The sequence below is a fragment of the Notolabrus celidotus genome, chromosome 7 (assembly GCF_009762535.1).
Source record: "Notolabrus celidotus isolate fNotCel1 chromosome 7, fNotCel1.pri, whole genome shotgun sequence".
Lineage (NCBI taxonomy): Eukaryota > Metazoa > Chordata > Actinopteri > Labriformes > Labridae > Notolabrus > Notolabrus celidotus.
The window spans coordinates 15,313,511-15,333,182 of NC_048278.1; the positions used below are offsets into that span (position 1 = coordinate 15,313,511).

At 38.7% G+C, this 19,672-nt stretch overlaps 2 protein-coding genes across 6 annotated transcripts; both read left to right on the top strand.

The window, feature by feature from the left end:
• Positions 1–2,275: 2,275 nt before the first annotated feature.
• LOC117816189 (probable ATP-dependent RNA helicase DDX5) lies at positions 2,276–12,664 on the top strand. Of its 2 annotated transcripts, none has more exons than XM_034688356.1 (13): positions 2,276–2,471; positions 6,327–6,507; positions 6,639–6,735; positions 6,837–6,970; positions 7,150–7,215; positions 7,519–7,660; positions 7,767–7,927; positions 8,197–8,369; positions 8,667–8,777; positions 8,876–8,937; positions 9,028–9,087; positions 10,560–10,781; positions 11,845–12,664. In XM_034688356.1, exons 1-13 carry the CDS (start codon positions 2,431–2,433, stop codon positions 12,297–12,299), a joined length of 1,905 nt encoding a protein of 634 aa, XP_034544247.1. In that variant the 5' UTR covers positions 2,276–2,430; the 3' UTR covers positions 12,300–12,664. The 2 variants fall into 2 exon arrangements, with proteins under 2 accessions (XP_034544247.1, XP_034544248.1); XM_034688357.1 differs by lacking the exon at positions 11,845–12,664 and adding an exon at positions 11,229–11,824 and having other exon boundaries at positions 2,280–2,471.
• Positions 12,665–14,061: 1,397 nt separating this feature from the next.
• Positions 14,062–19,622, top strand: polg2 (polymerase (DNA directed), gamma 2, accessory subunit). 4 transcript variants are annotated; one of them, XM_034687005.1, is made up of 9 exons: positions 14,062–14,137; positions 14,595–15,006; positions 15,288–15,393; positions 15,748–15,853; positions 16,347–16,532; positions 18,371–18,508; positions 18,622–18,702; positions 18,912–19,012; positions 19,118–19,622. In XM_034687005.1, the coding sequence occupies exons 1-9, from the start codon at positions 14,075–14,077 to the stop codon at positions 19,281–19,283; spliced, it is 1,359 nt and encodes a 452-aa protein (XP_034542896.1). In that variant the 5' UTR covers positions 14,062–14,074; the 3' UTR covers positions 19,284–19,622. The 4 variants fall into 4 exon arrangements, with proteins under 4 accessions (XP_034542896.1, XP_034542898.1, XP_034542895.1 ...); XM_034687007.1 differs by having other exon boundaries at positions 14,082–14,816; positions 14,952–15,006; XM_034687008.1 differs by having other exon boundaries at positions 14,083–14,260.
• Positions 19,623–19,672: the final 50 nt, after the last annotated feature.

Here is a 19,672-nt window from a genome sequence, read left to right on the forward strand (position 1 = left end):
AAACAATGATCGTGAGTGCAAACACAACAAAGTAGAAATGTTGTTTTTCAACGTAATTCATGCTGAGTTTTCTGGACAAGCTGTGTGGAACTGTCATCTTTGGATTCTTAACCTTTGTTAAGAACTAATCAGAGCTTAAGATAGAATTTCTTGAATTAGAGGAATATGCAAAAGATTACAGAAAAAAATAACCTTTATTGACTGTTTATTTGTTAAGTGTCTTTAGAGAACCCAGGAAGGAAGAATTGGGCAGACTCAGCATTTCGAGCAGTTTTTTATCTTCTCCTCCTGGCTGGGATTGTCACCCTCATTTACCTCGGGGTCCAGAGTGAGTTTTTCCTGATTGTGCTTACTGTTTGGCAAAGTAAAAGCAGAGAAATTAAGATCTCAGTTGGTATTTTTATGGTGTTATGAATAGTCAGTTGCTGTTTGCTTCCCCTCTGGTACAACAGTGAAAAATGACAAAGCCAGCTGGAGACGCGAGAGAAAGAATTTGATGGAGGAAAAAGCCAATCTTACAACAATATGCAAATTATCAGCCAATGACACTGAACTCCGGAGACAAAGGGATCATTTGTGTGACAAGTTCTGTGGTGAGTGAAATATTTCCACTTGTATCACATTGTGTTTTCATCCAAGTAAAATATTGTCTTTCATCTTCCTTTTAAAATGCACTAGTCCATCAAATAGCTTTTGATTATGTCAAATGCTTTATTTTTTACAAACTTATTTTTGATCAAAAAGTGGAAAGCATACCAATCTTTCAGATGAAAAAAGAAAATAAGAGAATAAACCAACACCATGCGCACTTTCTTTATTATAAATTATTATTCTGCATGTGGAGTTGCACCAATTGGTCCTTTTTTCACGTTGCGCTTCAGCTAATCTAGCTCTACCTGTATGAGCAGGATTTGTGGTTGCCCCCCCCTTTTTTTTAAAGACAATGAGCCACACAAAGTACACACCTGAGATGTACAGACATGGTAGTAAGGTAATTAGAAGTGACAACAAACACATTGCATTGATTCAGTTATTTAATGCTGATGTGTAAATGGACATGATGTGACTTTATGCACTTTTTGTTTTGATTTTTTTGTAAGGATAGTCAAGGTTTACATTCAGCAAACCAGTTGGGCTTTTGCATCAACACTGAAGAGAGTGAAGCATGTCTTTTGCAGCAAGTGAGCCAAGTAATCAAAAGAGTAAATAATGCTTTGTGCTGGGTCTGATCCAAAAATCTCTCCTTCTGAAATGCAGGGAAAAATTACAAGAAATGTACAAACCTGTGTGGGGACTAGGAATGTGATGATGGGACACCACTGGACAGAAAGCAGTATGTGTTGGAAGTGAAATACTTTAAGGATAACCATTAATTTCTGTTATGGTTGTTTAGGGGTATTTTTGTATTAAGTTGTATATTTCTCCACTGATTTAAATTGTCTTATGTGTTGCCATTTTTAAGAAAACATCCTGTATATATTGAAAATCCCAATACATTTGTTTTTTCATTGTGTTTGAACAAATTATAAAGACATTTGAGTACAAAATGTTTGAGTATTCCTTTTTTGGTTTGTGCTAAAGGTATCAGCATATCCTCCCAATTTTACATTAATCCAATGAAGACTGTGATGTGACAAAAAAAAAAAAGACTTAGGATACTACTTGAAAATGTTAAAAGGTTTTGTGCCTGAATAAGTTACCCAATACAACCACATCTGTCACGCTCTGTTGTGTTTTTTTGTGTTATTACTGTGCATGTCTCTTTCAATTGAATGTTCGATCTAGATATTTTCATGACTGGAGAGTTGATTGCTACATGATCATTGGGCTCCTATTTTAGACATTGATGTTGTTATTTTATTTTTGTTCCATCATCTAGAAATAGATTTGTAAATCACAGCTCAACAGCTAAGTCTACAGCTTCCTCCATCAAACATATAGACGTCATATCTCAATATCTACAAATAGTGCCTTTTTACCTTTTAAACTGAGGTTTATAAAAACACTGGCTGACAAATATCTAATAACTTTTAACCAACTAATGACGGGTTTGAGTTACTTTACTTTTACTGTTATATTGAGCTCAAGATAGAGACAGTTCTTCGTATTAAGTACTTACATAAAGTTTACCGAAACCCTGATGCAAGTTTAAACTATTACCATAACTCACTACTTCACTAGTACTGCACACTGTTTGCAAAACTAAAATAGTACCAAGTTGATGACGGCGATTGCTGCGCATGGATACAGTGTTATCCGCCGCGTATGACTTCACATCCGTCTCTCCACACAGACAGTGTTCAGCCGGCATTTTCTTTTTGTTTTCCAGGTTCTGACTTTAGTCCTTAGACATAACAGCTGTTTTGTTGACCGGCTTAAGAGACTTAGACACACGTCAGTTTTTTTTTTGCCACATTCCTCGGCTCCACGATGCCTGGGTTTCCAGAGAGAGATCGTAGCAGAGATAGGGGGTGAGTCAAGTGACAGCTCCCGGTTCCTTCTGACGTTAGCCAAGATGATTAGCCTAGCAGCAGGATGCTCGCGCCCGAGCTGTCACCGCTGTGTTCAGTTGTCACTGTCTGTTCATGTACGTGGCCACTCGTTATTATTTAGGTACAGTCATTTGTTTAGACGTGTTTTATTCATGCGGACCATCCCTGCATTTATGTATTTGTTATGCTTCTCGTTGCTGTGCAGATAAGAGGTAAAATGGCACCTAACGGCGGCTGTGTGTCTGTAGCTGTTAACACGGCGCTGTGCTCGGTATCTGTGACGCAGTGGCGTCTCCTCCTGCGGGTTCACTTTTGACACGAACACTTGTGTCGCAGAGGCCCCATTTATTTTTAACGGACAGTTTTCCGGTTGTAGTCGCGGCTTGAATGTCTCCAAAGAAGGCATTACGAAGCCCGACTTTCTCATGTTTTGTAGGCAGGGCATGTCCATCTTCATTTAAATGTCTGACATTTCTATTATGCTCTGTAAATTCAGTGGTGATTATCTTCAATATTAGCAAGTATCGCGATATCATAGTGTCAAAAACTTTAGCTGAACGGTTGTTTGGGAAAACTTTGGGCATATATAATGCAGGGTACGGGTTGACAGGGTTGACATAGAAAAGTAAGGACTTTAACTATTTCCTGAACAATCACAAGACTTCACCAATAGGGCTGTCAGTCCCATGTTTTGCCTGTAGGTTACAAACTATGTGTTCAGAGCAGGGGTGTCAAACTCATTTCAGTTCAGGGGACACATAGAGCCCTCTGAAGTGGGCTGGACCAGTAAAATCATAACATTATAACCTACTGAAACCTCCAAATGTTCCCCTTTCTTTTAGTGCAAAAAAGTATAAGTACATTCTGTAAATGTTCACATGTAATGAACTATATTTTAATGAAACAGCTGTTGTATTTGTCGTCATTATGAGTTTCATAGTGGGGCCAAATATTATATTCTTTAAGCCAAGGGTGTCCAAACTTTTTTCAAAGAGGGCCACATATGATGTTGTCAGAATACCTCAGGGCCAGTGGCTCCTATTGAGACTTAGGAATCATAAAAGTTATTTATGAAATATCTATTTAATAACAAATTTTTTTTTTAAATGTCTCCATAAAACAGTAACTAAGTCCTCAGTTCTCCACAAGCCATGTAAACATTAGCAAACTTTATCTTATTCTGGAGATAAATGTTTTTCATTAGGGTCGGGAGATGTGGGAAAAATATTGTATCATTATTTTCCTATGGCAGGATCAAACACACAGCACACATTCACCCGACAGAGTGAAATGAAAAACAGATTATAATAATGAAGAAGGTAGGAATGTGAACAATTCATTGAGTATTGATTAATTGATTGATTAAGAACTTACTCAAACACATTTTTTGTTTCGATTTCCTATCACATGGAAAAAACATGATGTGGTCTCATACTTCGTTCAGCTATCAGGGAGGTGAGTTATGTTTAAAGCATGTTTTGATGTGAATCAGCTGACCAAAGGTGTTGCGCACAGTGGGGACGCTCAGCTGGGGGCTGCGGCTGAGTGACAGGTCTCAACAAGCGCTTTTTTCTCTGCCGTCGGACTGATTGTGATCCTGTTGCGCTCCCAGCTGACACATGACCACGTACACATGCTTATTTTTCTTAATAAGAACGAGTAGACAGAAAACTGGACACTGTGAATCTAAAATAGGTTTCTGTTCAGCTCCCTTGTTGCAACATTTCCAAAGATGGATCACGGAAAATACTTGAAATTTACATCCAAGAAGGTAAACCTGATGATTGTGGACCCCTCAGCTCCAGCGTGAACAGTTTGCTTGCTGGACAGCGTTGTATGCAGGGGTTTATTGCTAGTAGTGACTGAGTGCACCTGTGATACATGCACATGTATGGTAAGCACGTGCACAATATGTTGCTTCTTTCGAAGATTGTGGAACCCCATCTCCTGCTGTGACAAGTTTACATATATGTAAACTTTAGTGCTAATTGGATCATGAAGTGCTCTAAAAAGTCTTTCTGAATTTCAACTGGATTATGCAAAAAGCAAGTATTCTTTTTCCTCACTTTGAGGAAAAAAAGTCCCGGAGCATTGTTCAGGTGTGCTCAGTCAGCACTGATTTTATGCGACCCCCAGAGGATCAATTTGAAATAGTAGTTACTTTTATTTAAAAATTGCAGTTAAGGTCTTCTCTGTAATTTTTTCATTTTGCAGAGTCATCGGGGATGTCAAGGCCTCTCCCCTTTTATTCATTTATTAATGTAGAATCAGAAAACAGCAAAGTGGAGACTTATGAAACAAAATTGTATCTTACTTGGAAGAAAAGCATCAGGTGGTTTAGTTTTGCGTGCACAGTGCAAGAAAAAAATACAAGAAATAACGTTTTACATTGCAAACAGTTCTGGACTGACTTTACAATACAATGAAACAGACAATCACACACAAAATGTAAAATCCCCTCTCAAGGCAAACTTCATTACACTGAAGCCTATAACTAAAAAAAGTGTGTCAAATCATGCTAATTACTTTTACCTTTAAAATTATTTTAAACTGTAAAATATTTGAGCAGCATTTGATATCATCATCTAGAAAATTCCATAGTTTAATTCCATAATCTGAAACACACATTTGCTTTGCGCTACAATACGCAAACAATACTCTACTCAACTGATACACAGTGCACAATTTAATATATTTATGTTGTAAATTTAAATCAAATTATATTAATAACCTCAACCTGAGAAAAATAAAAATCTATAAATTAAAACTTCACAAAAATCTCATCTTACCCAAAAGACCTGCTTCCTGTTTGCACCGTCAGAACTGATGGTTTCAAGAAGCTTATCAGAGAATTAACTCCTGAAACAAGCTAACAAACCGTCTGGTTTCTTCAACTTTCACTCAGGACCAAAAATCTGCCTTTAAATTTAATTGAAATAATGATTTTATATTTATCGTGATGATTATGGATATCGACTGATATGAAACATTCTATTGCGATAACATCATTTTTAATATCGCCCAGCTCTATCTCCATCATTCGCCTTATTTATAAGTCTTATTGGTCTTTACTGTAACACATACAAAGGGTTAATATTAGTCATACGTGTTGTCCCATACCTCAGAGCAATAACTAAAATATGGAAGAACGAGTGAACAGTACAAAATACGAAGAGAAGAAGAATCCAAACTGTCCTTGGCCCTGCCTAAAACACCAATACATTTACACACTTTTCTCTTTATATATCTATATGTGGTTTCCAAGTCAGTTTATCATCTATTATCACTCCCAGAAATGTAGCTTCTGACACTCTTTCAATGTTCACACCATTTATAACCAAGCTTATTTGATCATCCTTTTTTCTATTACCAAAAATCATAAACTTTGTTTTATTCCAGTTTCATCAAACCACCTCTTGTTTGACCATTTCACAAACTAAAGCATCCCTAACTGACTTAAAATCCTATCTAGAACAAAAAATATTAGTCATCTGCAAAAAGAAGAAATTGTAAAATGCTGGAAACATCACATGTTTAATTAATATACAGGTTAAACAATTTTGGGCTCAAAACCAACCCTTGTGGAACTCCACACTTAACATTAATAAACTCAGAATCTAAACCAGACAACTGTAAAAGCTGCTTTTGATTTTCCAAATAACTTCTGAACCATTTATGAACATTCCCCCTAATTCCATACATTTCCCTTTTTCGAAAGGCTGACCAGTACTTATCACGAACAAACATTTAAGTTTAGCATGAGCCGTAGATGTATTACCTCTTTAATCGTTCATCATTCACTGTGCTTCATAATGTGTGTCTCCTGTAATAAAGGTATGGTGGAGGACCCCCTCGTTTTGGTGGTGGTGGTGGAGGCAACAGGGGCGGACCTCCTCCAGGAAAATTTGGTAACCCTGGTGAGAGGCTGCGCAAAAAACACTGGAACCTCGATGAACTTCCAAAGTTTCAGAAGAACTTCTACCAGGAACACCCTGACACTGCTCGAAGACCACTTGTAAGACCATGAAACATTCACTCAACCCCCCCCCCCCCCCCCCAAATAAATAGACTTTCCTGCTGACCTATCCAAGTTTCTTTGTTTGTGTATTGAGAGCGGTGTTATCAAAGTTCCTCTTTCAATTCCAGCAAGAGGTTGAACAGTACCGTCGAAACAAAGAGGTTACTGTTAAAGGCAGAGAATGTCCCAAACCGATTCTAAAATTCCATGAGGCTGCTTTTCCAAGTAAGAGGGATTCATGCTTTCACACTAATAATCTTGAGCAGTCCTTCACCTTTTTGCTTACATTTGTCAAATAATGTAACTTGCTTATCTTACTTCTTCAGGCTATGTCATGGACATTATCAGTAAACAAAACTGGACTGACCCCACTCCCATTCAGTCTCAGGGCTGGCCTGTCGCTCTGAGTGGCAAAGACATGGTTGGCATCGCTCAAACAGGGTCTGGGAAAACCCTTGCAGTAAGTGAAGTATACTAGTATCCTGATTTTTGAAAGAAATGTATGTTTTCTCCTTTACTTCTGAGGAAGACTAAAGTTCATTACACTGAAGTAAATGTGAAAGTTAGTGACTCACTGATATACCCCTGAACACTGTCATATTGAAAATGTATTCATCTTCTTTTTTCTCGTTTGCTTAGTACCTGTTGCCTGCAATTGTGCACATCCAACATCAACCATTCTTGGAGCATGGAGATGGACCAATAGTAAGTACACATTACAGTAAATTGTTGAAGTGTGTGATCCTCTTTGTCCAATATTTGTACTACACCAGAAAGATACATTTGAGCTATCTCAGTATATGAACCAAGGGCTCAGGAGATGCTGAGTCTCTTTTTCTTTCTTTCATCATCAACTTTCTTCTGATGAACTCTTATATTCTGTATCAAACAGATTAGAAACAATAAGACATCCTACCTTGTGGTGATGAAAGTATAATGTTATAAGCCATGTGATGAATACAATAGGGGGAAAAAACTGATTTTAAAAATGCTTGTACCTTTCTATAGTGCTTGGTGCTGGCACCAACCCGTGAGCTTGCTCAGCAGGTGCAACAAGTGGCTGCTGAATACGGCAGGGTCTCCCGTCTCAAGAGCACCTGCATCTATGGCGGTGCGCCTAAAGGACCTCAAATCAGAGACCTTGAGAGAGGTATGCTCTCTGTGTTGCTGTTTCTTTGTGTTACTCCGTTTTTGTAACTTTTCTCTGCTTGCAGGGGTTCATTTGAATTTCATATATAGTGTTGTTTTTTTTCCAGGTGTTGAGATTTGCATCGCAACCCCAGGTCGCCTTATTGACTTCTTGGAGTGTGGTAAGACTAATTTGCGACGTTGCACTTATCTGGTGCTGGATGAAGCTGACCGCATGCTTGACATGGGATTTGAACCTCAGATCCGCAAGATAGTGGAACAAATTCGGGTAAGTTGTGGTTTCTAATTTAATTCAGCAGACAATAGAACGTTTTTTTTTTAGACAATCTCTCAGTAAACTTGCACAAATTTAGTCATGATTAAAGTAAGGAATTAACTAAATATCACTCAAGTGAGCTGTTACAAATACCAGACATCCAGCTGTACCATCAACATTTCGCTGCCAGTTTTTAACTGTTATATATATGTCAATGTTAGATACACTTAAAACACAATCATACCAGACACAACTGAAGTCCCTCTTTCTGTCTTCCTCAGCCAGACCGTCAGACCCTGATGTGGAGTGCCACCTGGCCAAAGGAAGTTCGCCAGCTGGCTGAGGACTTCCTGAAGGACTACGTCCAGATCAACATTGGTGCACTACAACTCAGTGCCAACCACAACATCCTGCAGATTGTTGATGTTTGCAATGACATGGAGAAGGAGGACAAGTGAGTGGATGATACCCATTTTTTATCCAAGCATCAGAAACTCAACTAATGTGATGAGCTTATTTTGCTTCAGTCCATGGGCTGGTGTTGAAAAAACAATTTGTTTATTTAATATTAAATTTGGGCATAACTGTACTATCATAGGTGTTTTAGTATTTAGTTTAAAAATGAACACTCACAGTGTGTAATAATTATTCAAGTCAGTATGGTATGATAGAAGCAAAGTGTGTTGCAGTGACAGACAATTTTAATTTATCTAACTTTGTCTTGCCTTTTTTTTTGCCTTTTCTTTGTCAGACTCATCCGTTTGCTGGAGGAGATTATGAGCGAAAAGGAGAACAAGACCATTATTTTTGTGGAAACCAAAAGGCGTTGTGATGAGCTCACCAGAAGGATGAGGAGAGATGGGTAAAGATCTCCTCTTTGTTTCTCCACAAAGGAGAGAACAGAGTAGGCTTCTCATACTTTTTAGGTTCTTTGTTTAATGTTGAATCTGTCTGTTACAGGTGGCCAGCAATGGGAATTCATGGAGACAAGAGCCAGCAGGAAAGGGACTGGGTCCTTAATGGTGAGATAGAATAAATCACATTGCAAGTTCCAAAAAGAGTATTTTTAAGAATTATTGTAATTGAATAAAATGTTGCTCCTCTCCCTTCAGAGTTCAGGTATGGCAAAGCTCCAATCCTCATTGCAACAGATGTCGCTTCCCGTGGCTTAGGTCAGTAAGATTTCATGTAGCTCCTCTTTTTTATCAGTGTTACACTTATTTTAAAGAAAGTGGTTTTGCTTTCTTTAACTTTTCTATGCATTTTCTGAGTTTTTCTCACCTTAAGGTGGAGTCTTTGTGGCAGGTGCTAGGCATGACAGTCCCAGGCCTCGAGAGGGAGAAGGATGACATATTGGAAGTGCTCAACTGGCTTGCCACCCAGTGGGCCTAGAGAGGTGAAAGCTCTTGTGTGCCAGTGATCTTCAAAAGGCTGTGTGGCTAAGCCTTTGTCTCTGATATGTTGTTGAAATACACACACATCTGTTCTCTGTCCATGGATTTCACCAGACAAACGCCATCCAGCTGTTTCCAACTCAAACGTAAAAAAAAAAAAAAGAAAAAAAGACATGCTTGATGTTGTGACTTTTGCCTTGCATGCTGTTGTGTTACAGAGTGCTGTATTGCAAGTCACTTGTTTGAGATTTGGAAAAAAAAATTAACCTTTTGGAGCTCGTATCACATAGCATGGGTGCTTGTTAGCCTGTCAAAGCTTTCAGTTGTTTTCTTTTCCCGTCAAAGTGCTGGATTTTCTTGAAATGGAGAGAGCAGTTTGAAACTTTTTATTTGTTTCTGAAAATTGATGAGACCTGGCACATGTGTTTAAGGGGTAGTGGGAACACCTAGTGAGAGGAGAAAGAGAGTGAGACAGCTCAAACCAAAGTTCCTCCCTCGCCTGCGTTTTAAAGTCATGTCGAGACCTGCCAACGAGAGACATTTTCTCAAGTGAACACTGGCTTCTTGAAGGATCTTGCCTTGATGAGACTGATGAAGTGGGTGGGGGGAATTGTTCTGTGCTCTGTGAGGGGTCCCACAGGGGTCAATGCTTGGGCCTTTACCATGTTTTTTTGTATGGGGCCCCTGCTCAAATTAGTACTTGGTCTATTTTGTCTTGGCAAGACGTGCAGTGCGGCCTTTTAATATCAAGCTTCTTTTGAGAGTGTACTGGGAAAAACGGACCTGCAAAAAGTACCACAGATTGGTCCTATATTGGCACATGAGGAGGCCCCAGTGCATATCGAGGCCCAACTGCGTAGAAGCTCCTGGATGTCACTTGACAATTTGTGGGGGATTTCGCTGCATTGGGAAAGGACTAGTGAATGCATACTCCTTTATGGTAAGCCTTAAATCCATTTTTTTTCTCCCTTGGTTAACAAAAGGGAGAGTTAGGGTCTTTTGGATCATTTTGATTATGGTAAGCAATTGGAGTGTGCATCGTTTCTCTCTTCCCACAGTAGTATTCCCATGGAGTAGATGTATGAACAAATCTTCTGATGTTGTAACACGTTTTCCTCCGCAGCCTAATGACCTTTTCTTCCCCCCAGCCATCACAGCTGCTAACGTTTCCCTTTGATCTGGCTGTTGTGGTGTGCAAAATCCTGTGTGGCCTCCATGTTTTGTTTTGCCACACTGCAACACTTTTACAGATGTGGAGGATGTGAAATTTGTCATCAATTATGACTACCCTAACTCCTCCGAGGATTATATCCACCGCATTGGACGCACAGCCCGCAGTCAAAAAACGGGCACAGCTTACACCTTCTTCACCCCCAACAACATGAAACAAGCCAGTGACCTTATCTCTGTGCTCCGTGAGGCCAACCAGGCCATAAACCCCAAGCTGATCCAGATGGCAGAGGACAGAGGAGGTACTTGTATATATTAATAAAGATATTTAAAGAAGATGCCATGTTATGACCTAGAAAGGGTATTTAATTTGTCTTTTTATGTCATTTATACTATGTGTCTCCTTTTGGGGACATATGCCACTGATTCACTTAGCTCTCTTATTTCCATGAATTTAAATGCTTGGATCTCCTTTTTCCCATGCTTGTGTAAAGAAACTAAGCACAATCACAGATCAACTAAAACCAACCTCAACTTGTAATTTTTTTTCTCATACCAAGCTGCATTGAGGAGCGTGCTTAAAGTACAGCATGTGAGAAAATAAAATTAGTCAAAACTCACCTCTCAATGCTTATGCAAAGTTGGAGAAATTAAAATGATTTTCTATCACTATTTTGTGGATTATCTTGAGTAGTGACAGAATCGTCTACGTGCTCACATTTGTCCTCTTGTTTTTAACTTCGAAACAGGTAAAATCTCACCTGAAAAGTGACATATTAAACACAGTGACATTTGTATGAGACAGACTCTCCCTGACAGTTACTTTGACTGTATTTTATGGTGCCTTCAAATGGGATCGAGTTTACCATGTTCACCAGAAGAGACCATGTGAACGCCCTCGCTCTTATGGTATTCATGACATTGTAAGTTGAATTTTTCTGAAAGCTTCGAATTCACGTGTTCTGAAGTGCCTAACGAATGATGGAGCCCATGTAATCCAGTTTTTCTTACAAGTAGCTTTTTTTGTAGTTTTGTAATACATTTAGGGAAATTTTGGGCTAAACATTCTTTTGGTCGTGGAAATTTTATGTTGAGGTTATAATTCCAGTGGTCTCATCTTTTCCTAAAAATTCACTGTTATGGTGTCCATGTCGCTGGTGCCTACCTACAGTGTTCCCATTTGGTTACTACTTGAACGCCAGGCCTTTCTACAGCGCTTCACGACTTCACAAGTTCCATTTGAAGGCAGCATCATTAACACAGCCATGCTGTTGTGATTCACTGTGGTCATGGTGAAAACTCACTTTCCCCTCTTTTTTTTTTTTTTTGTGTTTTGTTTTTTTCTCCTGTCTTTATATCCTCCAGGTCGTGGAAGGGGGGGGAGAGGTGGCTACAAGGATGACCGTCGGGATAGGTATTCTGGGGGTGGGAGGAGCAACTATGGGGGAAGTAGCTACAGGGACAGAGACGGTGATAGAGGGTTTGGTAATGGGCCCAAAAGTGCCTTTGGTGGCAATAAGGCCCAAAACGGTGGCAGTTATGGGGGTAACGGTGGTAACTCTGGCGGTAGCTATGGCAACAACAATTACAACAACAGCAACGGACAGGGTAATTTTGGTGCTCCGACAAACCAGGTGGGTGCCTTTGGTAACCAGAGCTTTCAAGGCCCCCCTCAGTTCGGGGCCATGCAGAGGGCTGCACAGAATGGTATGAACCACCCCCCATTTCCATTTAACTCACAACCACAACTGCAGGCCCAACAGCCGCCACCCCCTCCACCAATGGTGCCCTACCCCATGCCACCACCCTTCCCTCAGTAGATATGATGTGTACACTATATATGGAACCAACATGATTTTTGTTTAGTCCTGAACTCTTCCAGTATGATTATTATTACTATAATTATTATTATTATCCTTTGTACTGTTTCACTTTGTTTTGCTTACAGCCGGGTTGGAATTATTCAGTACACCCAGAGCATTAAATGGAGTCGTAGACACATCTCTTTTGGTGCAACTTTGATTGCTGAGCTGTTCCTTGACTTATTTTTGTTACATTCCTCAGTAATTTATTTTTACTAGGTAATGCAGTGCTTTCAGTTTGTTGTATGTCAAACGTGATGTTATAAAGATCATATTAAAAAGGGTGTGTGTTGGCCCTTTTAAATAAAAATAATAAAACAGGACTTGGGTGTTGTGTTTTCTGTGAGAAATTTGGGTCAGACAAATAAATAGAAATGGGTGTTTTGATGTGGGTCTTGATACTCCAAAACAACAGGTGCAAGCATACACTATCAGGAATGCTTAATAAAAATTAAAAAAAACAGCTATTACCATAATTTGACATTTTCCCTGTTATGACAAGGTGAGAAAGTTTGGAGAAAGATGAAAAGCATGAAATATGCCATGGCGTGTATTGGTATACTGAAGAAGATTAAGTGAGTTTCAAGAGGTATTGCACCATGTATAAAATATTTGGCACTATTGAGTTTGTTGCATCAACCAACGTCCCAGCACTCATTATAGCTTATTTGTTATCGTGCCGAACCCACCCTGGTGCATATTATTGGATAGCTTGTCAGTTTTTGACAACTTTCAAGTCAACCACATCATATTCATTTAAAATTATTACGTAGCCTATGTGATCCTCATTTAGACTTTGAAGTTTGTTACACTTAAGTAAGGATAATTTTTTAATTAGACATTTTTGCTCACTCATATTTGGTTCAGAATCAGAAATACTTATTTATACCGGGGGGAATTCAGTTGTACAGAATGCTCTTGGGGTACTTCGTAAAAAGTATTAAAAAAGTCAAAATATATTAATAGAAAGATGGAACAAAATAATATACTTAAAAAAAAAAAAAAAAAAATATATATATATATATATATATATATATATATATATATATATATATATATATATACATATATATATATATATATAAACATCCATATTTATATATATATATATTTATATATATTCAGACTATATGTATGTGTGTGTGTAAATGTACACATATTCTGAAGCTGTATTCAAGTTGTTGCTTTTTCCAGCACACTGATACCTCTGGACATCAAAGCGGCGAGCTCTCTGGGTGTTTTTTAAAAGTAAACGTAAGACTTATCTTTTTAAATTAGCTTTAATTTGGAGTAGTTTATTTTTAGCCCTGGACTGCATTTATATTTTTTTTATTATTTTAATCATTATTATTTTAATCATTGCTTTAACACTGATTTATCTTATTTATAAAAAACATGTATTTATTTATTACATGCAATTATTTATTTAGCTATTTATTTCTTGTGTTCATCTGATCTTGTTAACTCTACCTTATTTTTAACTTTTCTTTCCACTCTTACTTATTTTATTAATTTTACTCTGTTGATTTTATTTTATTTTTAAGTATTTTATTTATAATCATGCCTTTTTTACTTTTACTGTTGCGTTTGTTTTCTGTCTCTCTGTTATTCTGTGAATCACTTTGGGCTGCATGTTTTTATGTATGAAAGGTCTTATATAAATAAAGTTGAGTTGAATTGAGTTTGCACAGTCTATGGGTTGCGGTGGTTGCACCCAGGTTGCACCACGTGACATGAGAGTGCGTAACCCGGATGTGCATAATCCCTACCGGAAGCGTAATCACGTGTATGTCCCGGTATGTCCTGTGAATTTCAAAACTAGTCCCTCGTTCAATTTCAATGAGACACAAGTTACTCAGTTAGCAACTTTTTAGAGTATAGTTTGACATCTATATGCACCGACAGATGATAGCTTTGCGGTATGTAACGCATATGCTATTAGCAATCTGGCTAAGGTTTGCTAACAGTCAACATTCAACAAACACTATTAATTTTAACTCCTATGAGGATGGTTACTTGCTTGATTACGGACTAAATCATACTTAAACTTTACAGACTTTACATAAGGGGCTTATGTTAATTTAGGCTGTTCATGATCAGCAGGGTGTCAGGTTTTTCCCCCATGATTATTCACCTTTACACGATTGGACCTCTTATGAGAAACTTCTCATCGTGATGACTTACTGTGTAAGAAACTTCCTTTCAAGACGTCAGTCAGTATTGAGAAATTCACAGTGTATTGTGGCTCTGCAGCTCACTGTGAGACACTCCAGTACATCGTCTAGTCAGGAGGATGTGGATCAGATCAGGACTCTGCTGCAGCTCTGTGCGGACAGGTACTATATTTCACCTGGGGATGCAAACTCGGAGCTCTTTCGGCACGGGATGAGCTGCAGTTATGGACCTCTGGGTATGGAGCTGAGGAGGAACCTGCTGGAGCAGTGGTGGCGCTCAGTGACCAGGAGCACAGCCCAGGTATTTGGGATAAAAACTCTGAGCAGCAGAATGGATACAGAAACAGATAGACATGATCAGCTGAGGCTTGTTGAATATGAAAATTTCAAGCAAATACTGGAAGAGAAAGACTTGAGTAAGGATCTGCTTATACAGAAGTTACAGATGCTTCTCCAGAGATCTCCAACTGTGAAAACAAACTTTCTTCAAGGTAAAACACTGCATAACACACTACATATCGACATTTATTATGTTATTTTTTACATATATATATTGGCACTCATGTAAACTCTACAATGATTATGAAATCCGCATCAAACCCTGAACTGAGGGTGACAATGCCCCCCTAATCCAGTGGCTGAAAGAAATATTATAAAATCACTGCATCAGTATATGAACCACTGACCTTCTTAAAGGGGTGAGAATCATGGAACATACAAATTTGAATTAATTGAACAGAAACAACAATGATTCAGTCTAATTTGTTCTCAGGGGCCTTGGAGCAGTTTGTCCCCACGCTTGAGCTGGTGAACAGGAAGCTGCCTTTTGGCCTGGCTGAGGCTGGTCTGTGTTTTCAGCCCTCAGATGGCTCTGGTTGGTGAGGCATCATGTCCTGTCTCTCTTTGTGGGCGTGTTTGTGTGTGTATGATGATATATAACTTCAAAGTTCAATCCAGGACTACAGCTCCTCCAGATGAGAATTTACAATAATGGTTAAAAAAATGATTATATTGTATTCATGCTTGATAAGTTTGTTTGCCATATCTTGGAACTCTGCTGCTCTGTGTGTTAACCACTAGAGGGTTCCTGATGCAAAATCCCAAAGAGAATTCCTTTTGTTCATCACAGACTGGTGCTACTGAAATACAGTTCACAGCTAAACCAAATATGTCAATTTTGGCTGTTATTATGATGTCTGTACATCTGAGTATGTATGCTATTTTTCTTCCAGCCTCGGTGAAGTCACCAGGACATCTCTGGTATGGTTCTGCTCTGCTCGTACCTCCTCCCAGTGGCTGGATTATTGGACAAGACAGAGACTAAAATGGTGGAGGAAAGTAAGTATGAGAGGAAATGTCTTCTACAAAATATGCTCATAGCTGAGGTAAGTTCTCAGTTGTATACTAAAGATGGGTGTATAGCCTTGTGAAGCTTTGAGAGCTTTTCTTCTATGGGAGATTTGAAGCTTTGAAACTTGAAAGATTAATACTTTTGTGTTGGATAACAATATATTTAGAATCACAAGGTAGCTTTACAGTTTATCATTGCACAATATTATAGCAAATAAAGGGTTACTGTCCAGTCCTTTGTATTTATTAATTGAACACTCTTAGTCCAGTCTGAGAAGGTCTAATCTCATGGCTTAACATAAATGATGCTTACTTTCAAACTGAAAGGTACACCCTCAGTTTGTGATTTTAAGTGGATTAGATTTAAGTGGAGGTAGGAGGAGATTTGATAGATGCTGTTGAATATAGTAAAAAAAAAAAAACTTAAATGTATCTTTAAACAAATTTAAATTCTACATGAAATCTACCTATGTCTTTCCAGTTTGCCCTATCTCCATCAGACTTCAGCAGTTGTGACATTCCTGTGGAGGAACTAGAGGAGGCGGCAACTCGTGGTGTGAGGATCGTCTACAGCTTCAACGGGGGGCAGGAGCCACTGGAGACACTTTGGAACCGAGGAAACAACGAGCTGCTGCAGACACACAAAGGAGCACGGTCCAAACTACAGGTCAGGCTGCTGGTTTATTAAGAGTCTGAATGTCGACATGGGTTTTTATAGAAGAGTACATTTAGTGTCTCCCTGTCCAATCAAGATGCTGTTGATGAGAAGCCACATGGGGATTTGGGACATTTTCACACTTGTTATATGTATCTATCATAATGAAGATAATTATACATACAACAAAACCAAGATACATAAGAAAATGAGTGCATTTAGTGTCTCCCTGTCCAATCAAGATGCTGTTGATGAGAAGCATCATGGGGAGTTAGAAAAAAGTGGATGCTGAAGAAGCAGTTTCACTATCAGCTTGGACTTTGTTTACTTCCGCTTTCCAAAACTGGAAATCCAGCAAAGCCTGACTTAGCATAATGCAGAAAAGATCAAACAGAACAGTCATACTACAGACTACCTTCAAATGCAGTGTGCAGTATGTACTGCATACTACATTCATAGGTAATATGTAGCTGGCGGTTTAGAAAACAGCCACAATCTTGTTATTGTAGTACCATATAGCACCACAAGGTGGTGCCACCTTTCTGTATTGGTTTCATGATACAGGCAAGTTGTTACCCTTGGAGAATTCCTGTGAATGCGTTCTGACCAACAGAGGACTCTCATTAGTGGCGAGTTGATGCCTATCAATCTCAGTCTATGTTCTACTTCTCTTTTATGTCTAGCAAATATAGAGTTGTGGAGACCTGGTATTGCATGGCCAATGTTAAAGGTACAGGTGTAGAATTTGAGGGGACAGACTTGGTTGAAATAGAATATAATATTTGTACGCATGTTTAAATTAGTGTATTATCACCTGAATATTAAAAAAAAAAATTTTTGTTAACTTAGAATGAGCCTTTATAGCAACATAGGAAGTGGTCCCCTTCCATGGAGGCTGCCTTCTTGCACCGTCCATATTTCTACAGTTGCACAAAATGTACAAACAGGTAACATTCGTATTTCTATATTTAGTAAGTGGTCATGCGAAATGTACCAGTTGCTAGACAAAATAGAAGAAGAAGAGAGTGGTTGTTGTGTGCTGAATATTTTGTACTGATAGGAGTTTTGGATGGTACACTTGACAAATGGAGGAGTATATTTATCATGCATCACAGCAACTTCTGGTCTTCAAAGGAAAGATTTGCTTCACCGATGGGAGGGATGAGCAAGGGAGCATTTCGATCCAGAATCTGACTGCTAGTTATGGTTAAATATTCTCATTTCTACACACTGTGCCTTTAAATTATAAAGATTAAACTACCATGTGGAAATGTGTCATCTGTAAACTTTCTGATGCTAACCTGCTATCTTGGGTCGACTGATAACTGCTCAAGCCTTCTAGCTCTCTCCACCTACACCAGCCATGTTACAATGCTAGTGAGAAAAGTCTCACCTTTATATGCTGAACAATAAATTCATCACGTTTCAGTCTTTTTATTCTGTTTGGTCTAAACTCTGGGTCCACCAAAGTGTTTTACTCCTGAAAGTATGTGGCCCAAAAAATACCTGAGCTTCCCCTTAAAGATACTTTTTAAAGCTGTTCTATTTTTATTCCACAATAAAGCACAGAAGTATTTAAGAATAGCGGTATTTTTTATTTTGCCTTGTCATATCTAGACCCCTGCTGTTGTGCATGATGGCTACCTAACATGGCTTTGACTTGACTCAATACATCATTAATGTTAATAGTAGCCTAACTCAGGGCACCTCTTGCTTCATCAGATGTATAAAGTAAAAGTAGTCCATTAAGGTAAAAGATACAATCATTGTGATTAGAATAACATGCAGCTCTTTATCACTGCTGTAACCTGTCTCCAGTGTTGTCACATGCAGTGTTTATTGTCTTTCAGTGTCGAGACGGGCGTAAGTCCATTCCTCATGTTATTTCTGTAACCGCCAACATGGACCGGGGAGTGATGGCCTTTCTGTCCAACTCTCTGCAGCAGCTCAAGAAAGGAGACAGCAAGCAGAAGCTGCAGCAGAGAAAGGTGATGACTCACAAACTGGGAGGGCTGTAGCTGTTTTCATGAAACATACCAACTCTTTTGTGATGTGTTTGATGTATATCCATATCTGAGCTGTGATTCACTGCGGATTTCAGGTTCTGAAGTTACATCCAGTGTTCGCTCCCGTCAAAGTGGCTTTGGACATTAGCAGGGGTGCCACTGTGGAGCTGAGGCAGGTAAGAAAAACATGTCTTAACATCAGACAACAATGGTTAATTGTTGTTGTTGTTTTTTTTGTTTTTTTCTGTGAGATCTTTGTGAATAAACACTTTAAAAAGTAGGACAGTTACTAAATGAAAAGCTCTCTGAATCAACACTTAATTTTTTAATCGAATGTGTTAACTGATTTGCCATTATTTAAAGTAGACTTATGGTTACTTTGTAGGTTTGTGAAGGGCTGCTGCAGGAGTTTATGGATGCTAAAATCTCTGCATGGCCGGGGTACCTCGAAACTCTGCCGACGTCAGTGGAGCAGCTGAATGCAAAGTAAATGTCAATCGAACATTTCAAAGGAAGCAAAAGTACTTTTTTTCTTATCTGTGTTTCTTTTGTTGTACATAGAATGATGTGTGTTATGTTCATCCATTTCAGGTATGATGAGATGGGAGTACTTTTCAGCGTGGTGGTAAGTGAGAATACGCTGGAGAGCGGCCTCCTTCAAGTCCGCAGCAGAGACACTTCCATCAAAGAGATCATGCACGTCTCCGAGGTCAAGAAGTTCCTCTCCAGATATATTTCTGCTGCAGACAACGTATGAGTGGAGCCTTTGTTTGGGCAAATTAAAGGAAATTCATGATATTGTGCTGCCTCAGTGTTGGATCCTTACAACCAATTGAAATGTAAAAGTCATGGAAACATATTTATGGTGAACAGAATTTGTGATGGACTTTATTTGCTCTTATCTAAGCAGGTGCCTGTGGCCACAAATTCTTGATTGATCATAACTAAAACGCTTTATTACACAGCCTCTCCTCTGTATTCAGCCTCATGTTTTTGCTGTGTGATTAGGTCAAAGAAGTGTAAACAGAAGTATTGGGATAAATGTTTTACGTGTGTTCTGTTCTGCTTTTTATTGAATTAAACTATCTGTCTCTCATCTCTGTTTTCAGAAAAATGTATAAGGTTATTCTATTGGAAAAAATACAC

Excerpts from the sequence above, each read along its gene's own strand:
- LOC117816189 (XM_034688356.1), top strand. The coding sequence starts at position 2,431 with ATGCCTGGGTTTCCAGAGAGAGATCGTAGCAGAGATAGGGG. Across the intron at positions 7,216-7,518 it reads AGCATGGAGATGGACCAATA|TGCTTGGTGCTGGCACCAAC; the intron begins GTAAGTACACAT and ends ACCTTTCTATAG. Across the intron at positions 10,782-11,844 it reads GATGGCAGAGGACAGAGGAG|GTCGTGGAAGGGGGGGGAGA; the intron begins GTACTTGTATAT and ends TATATCCTCCAG.
- polg2 (XM_034687004.1), top strand. The coding sequence starts at position 14,517 with ATGACTTACTGTGTAAGAAACTTCCTTTCAAGACGTCAGTCAGTATTG. Across the intron at positions 15,854-16,346 it reads GACTAAAATGGTGGAGGAAA|TTTGCCCTATCTCCATCAGA; the intron begins GTAAGTATGAGA and ends ATGTCTTTCCAG. Across the intron at positions 18,703-18,911 it reads CCACTGTGGAGCTGAGGCAG|GTTTGTGAAGGGCTGCTGCA; the intron begins GTAAGAAAAACA and ends GTTACTTTGTAG.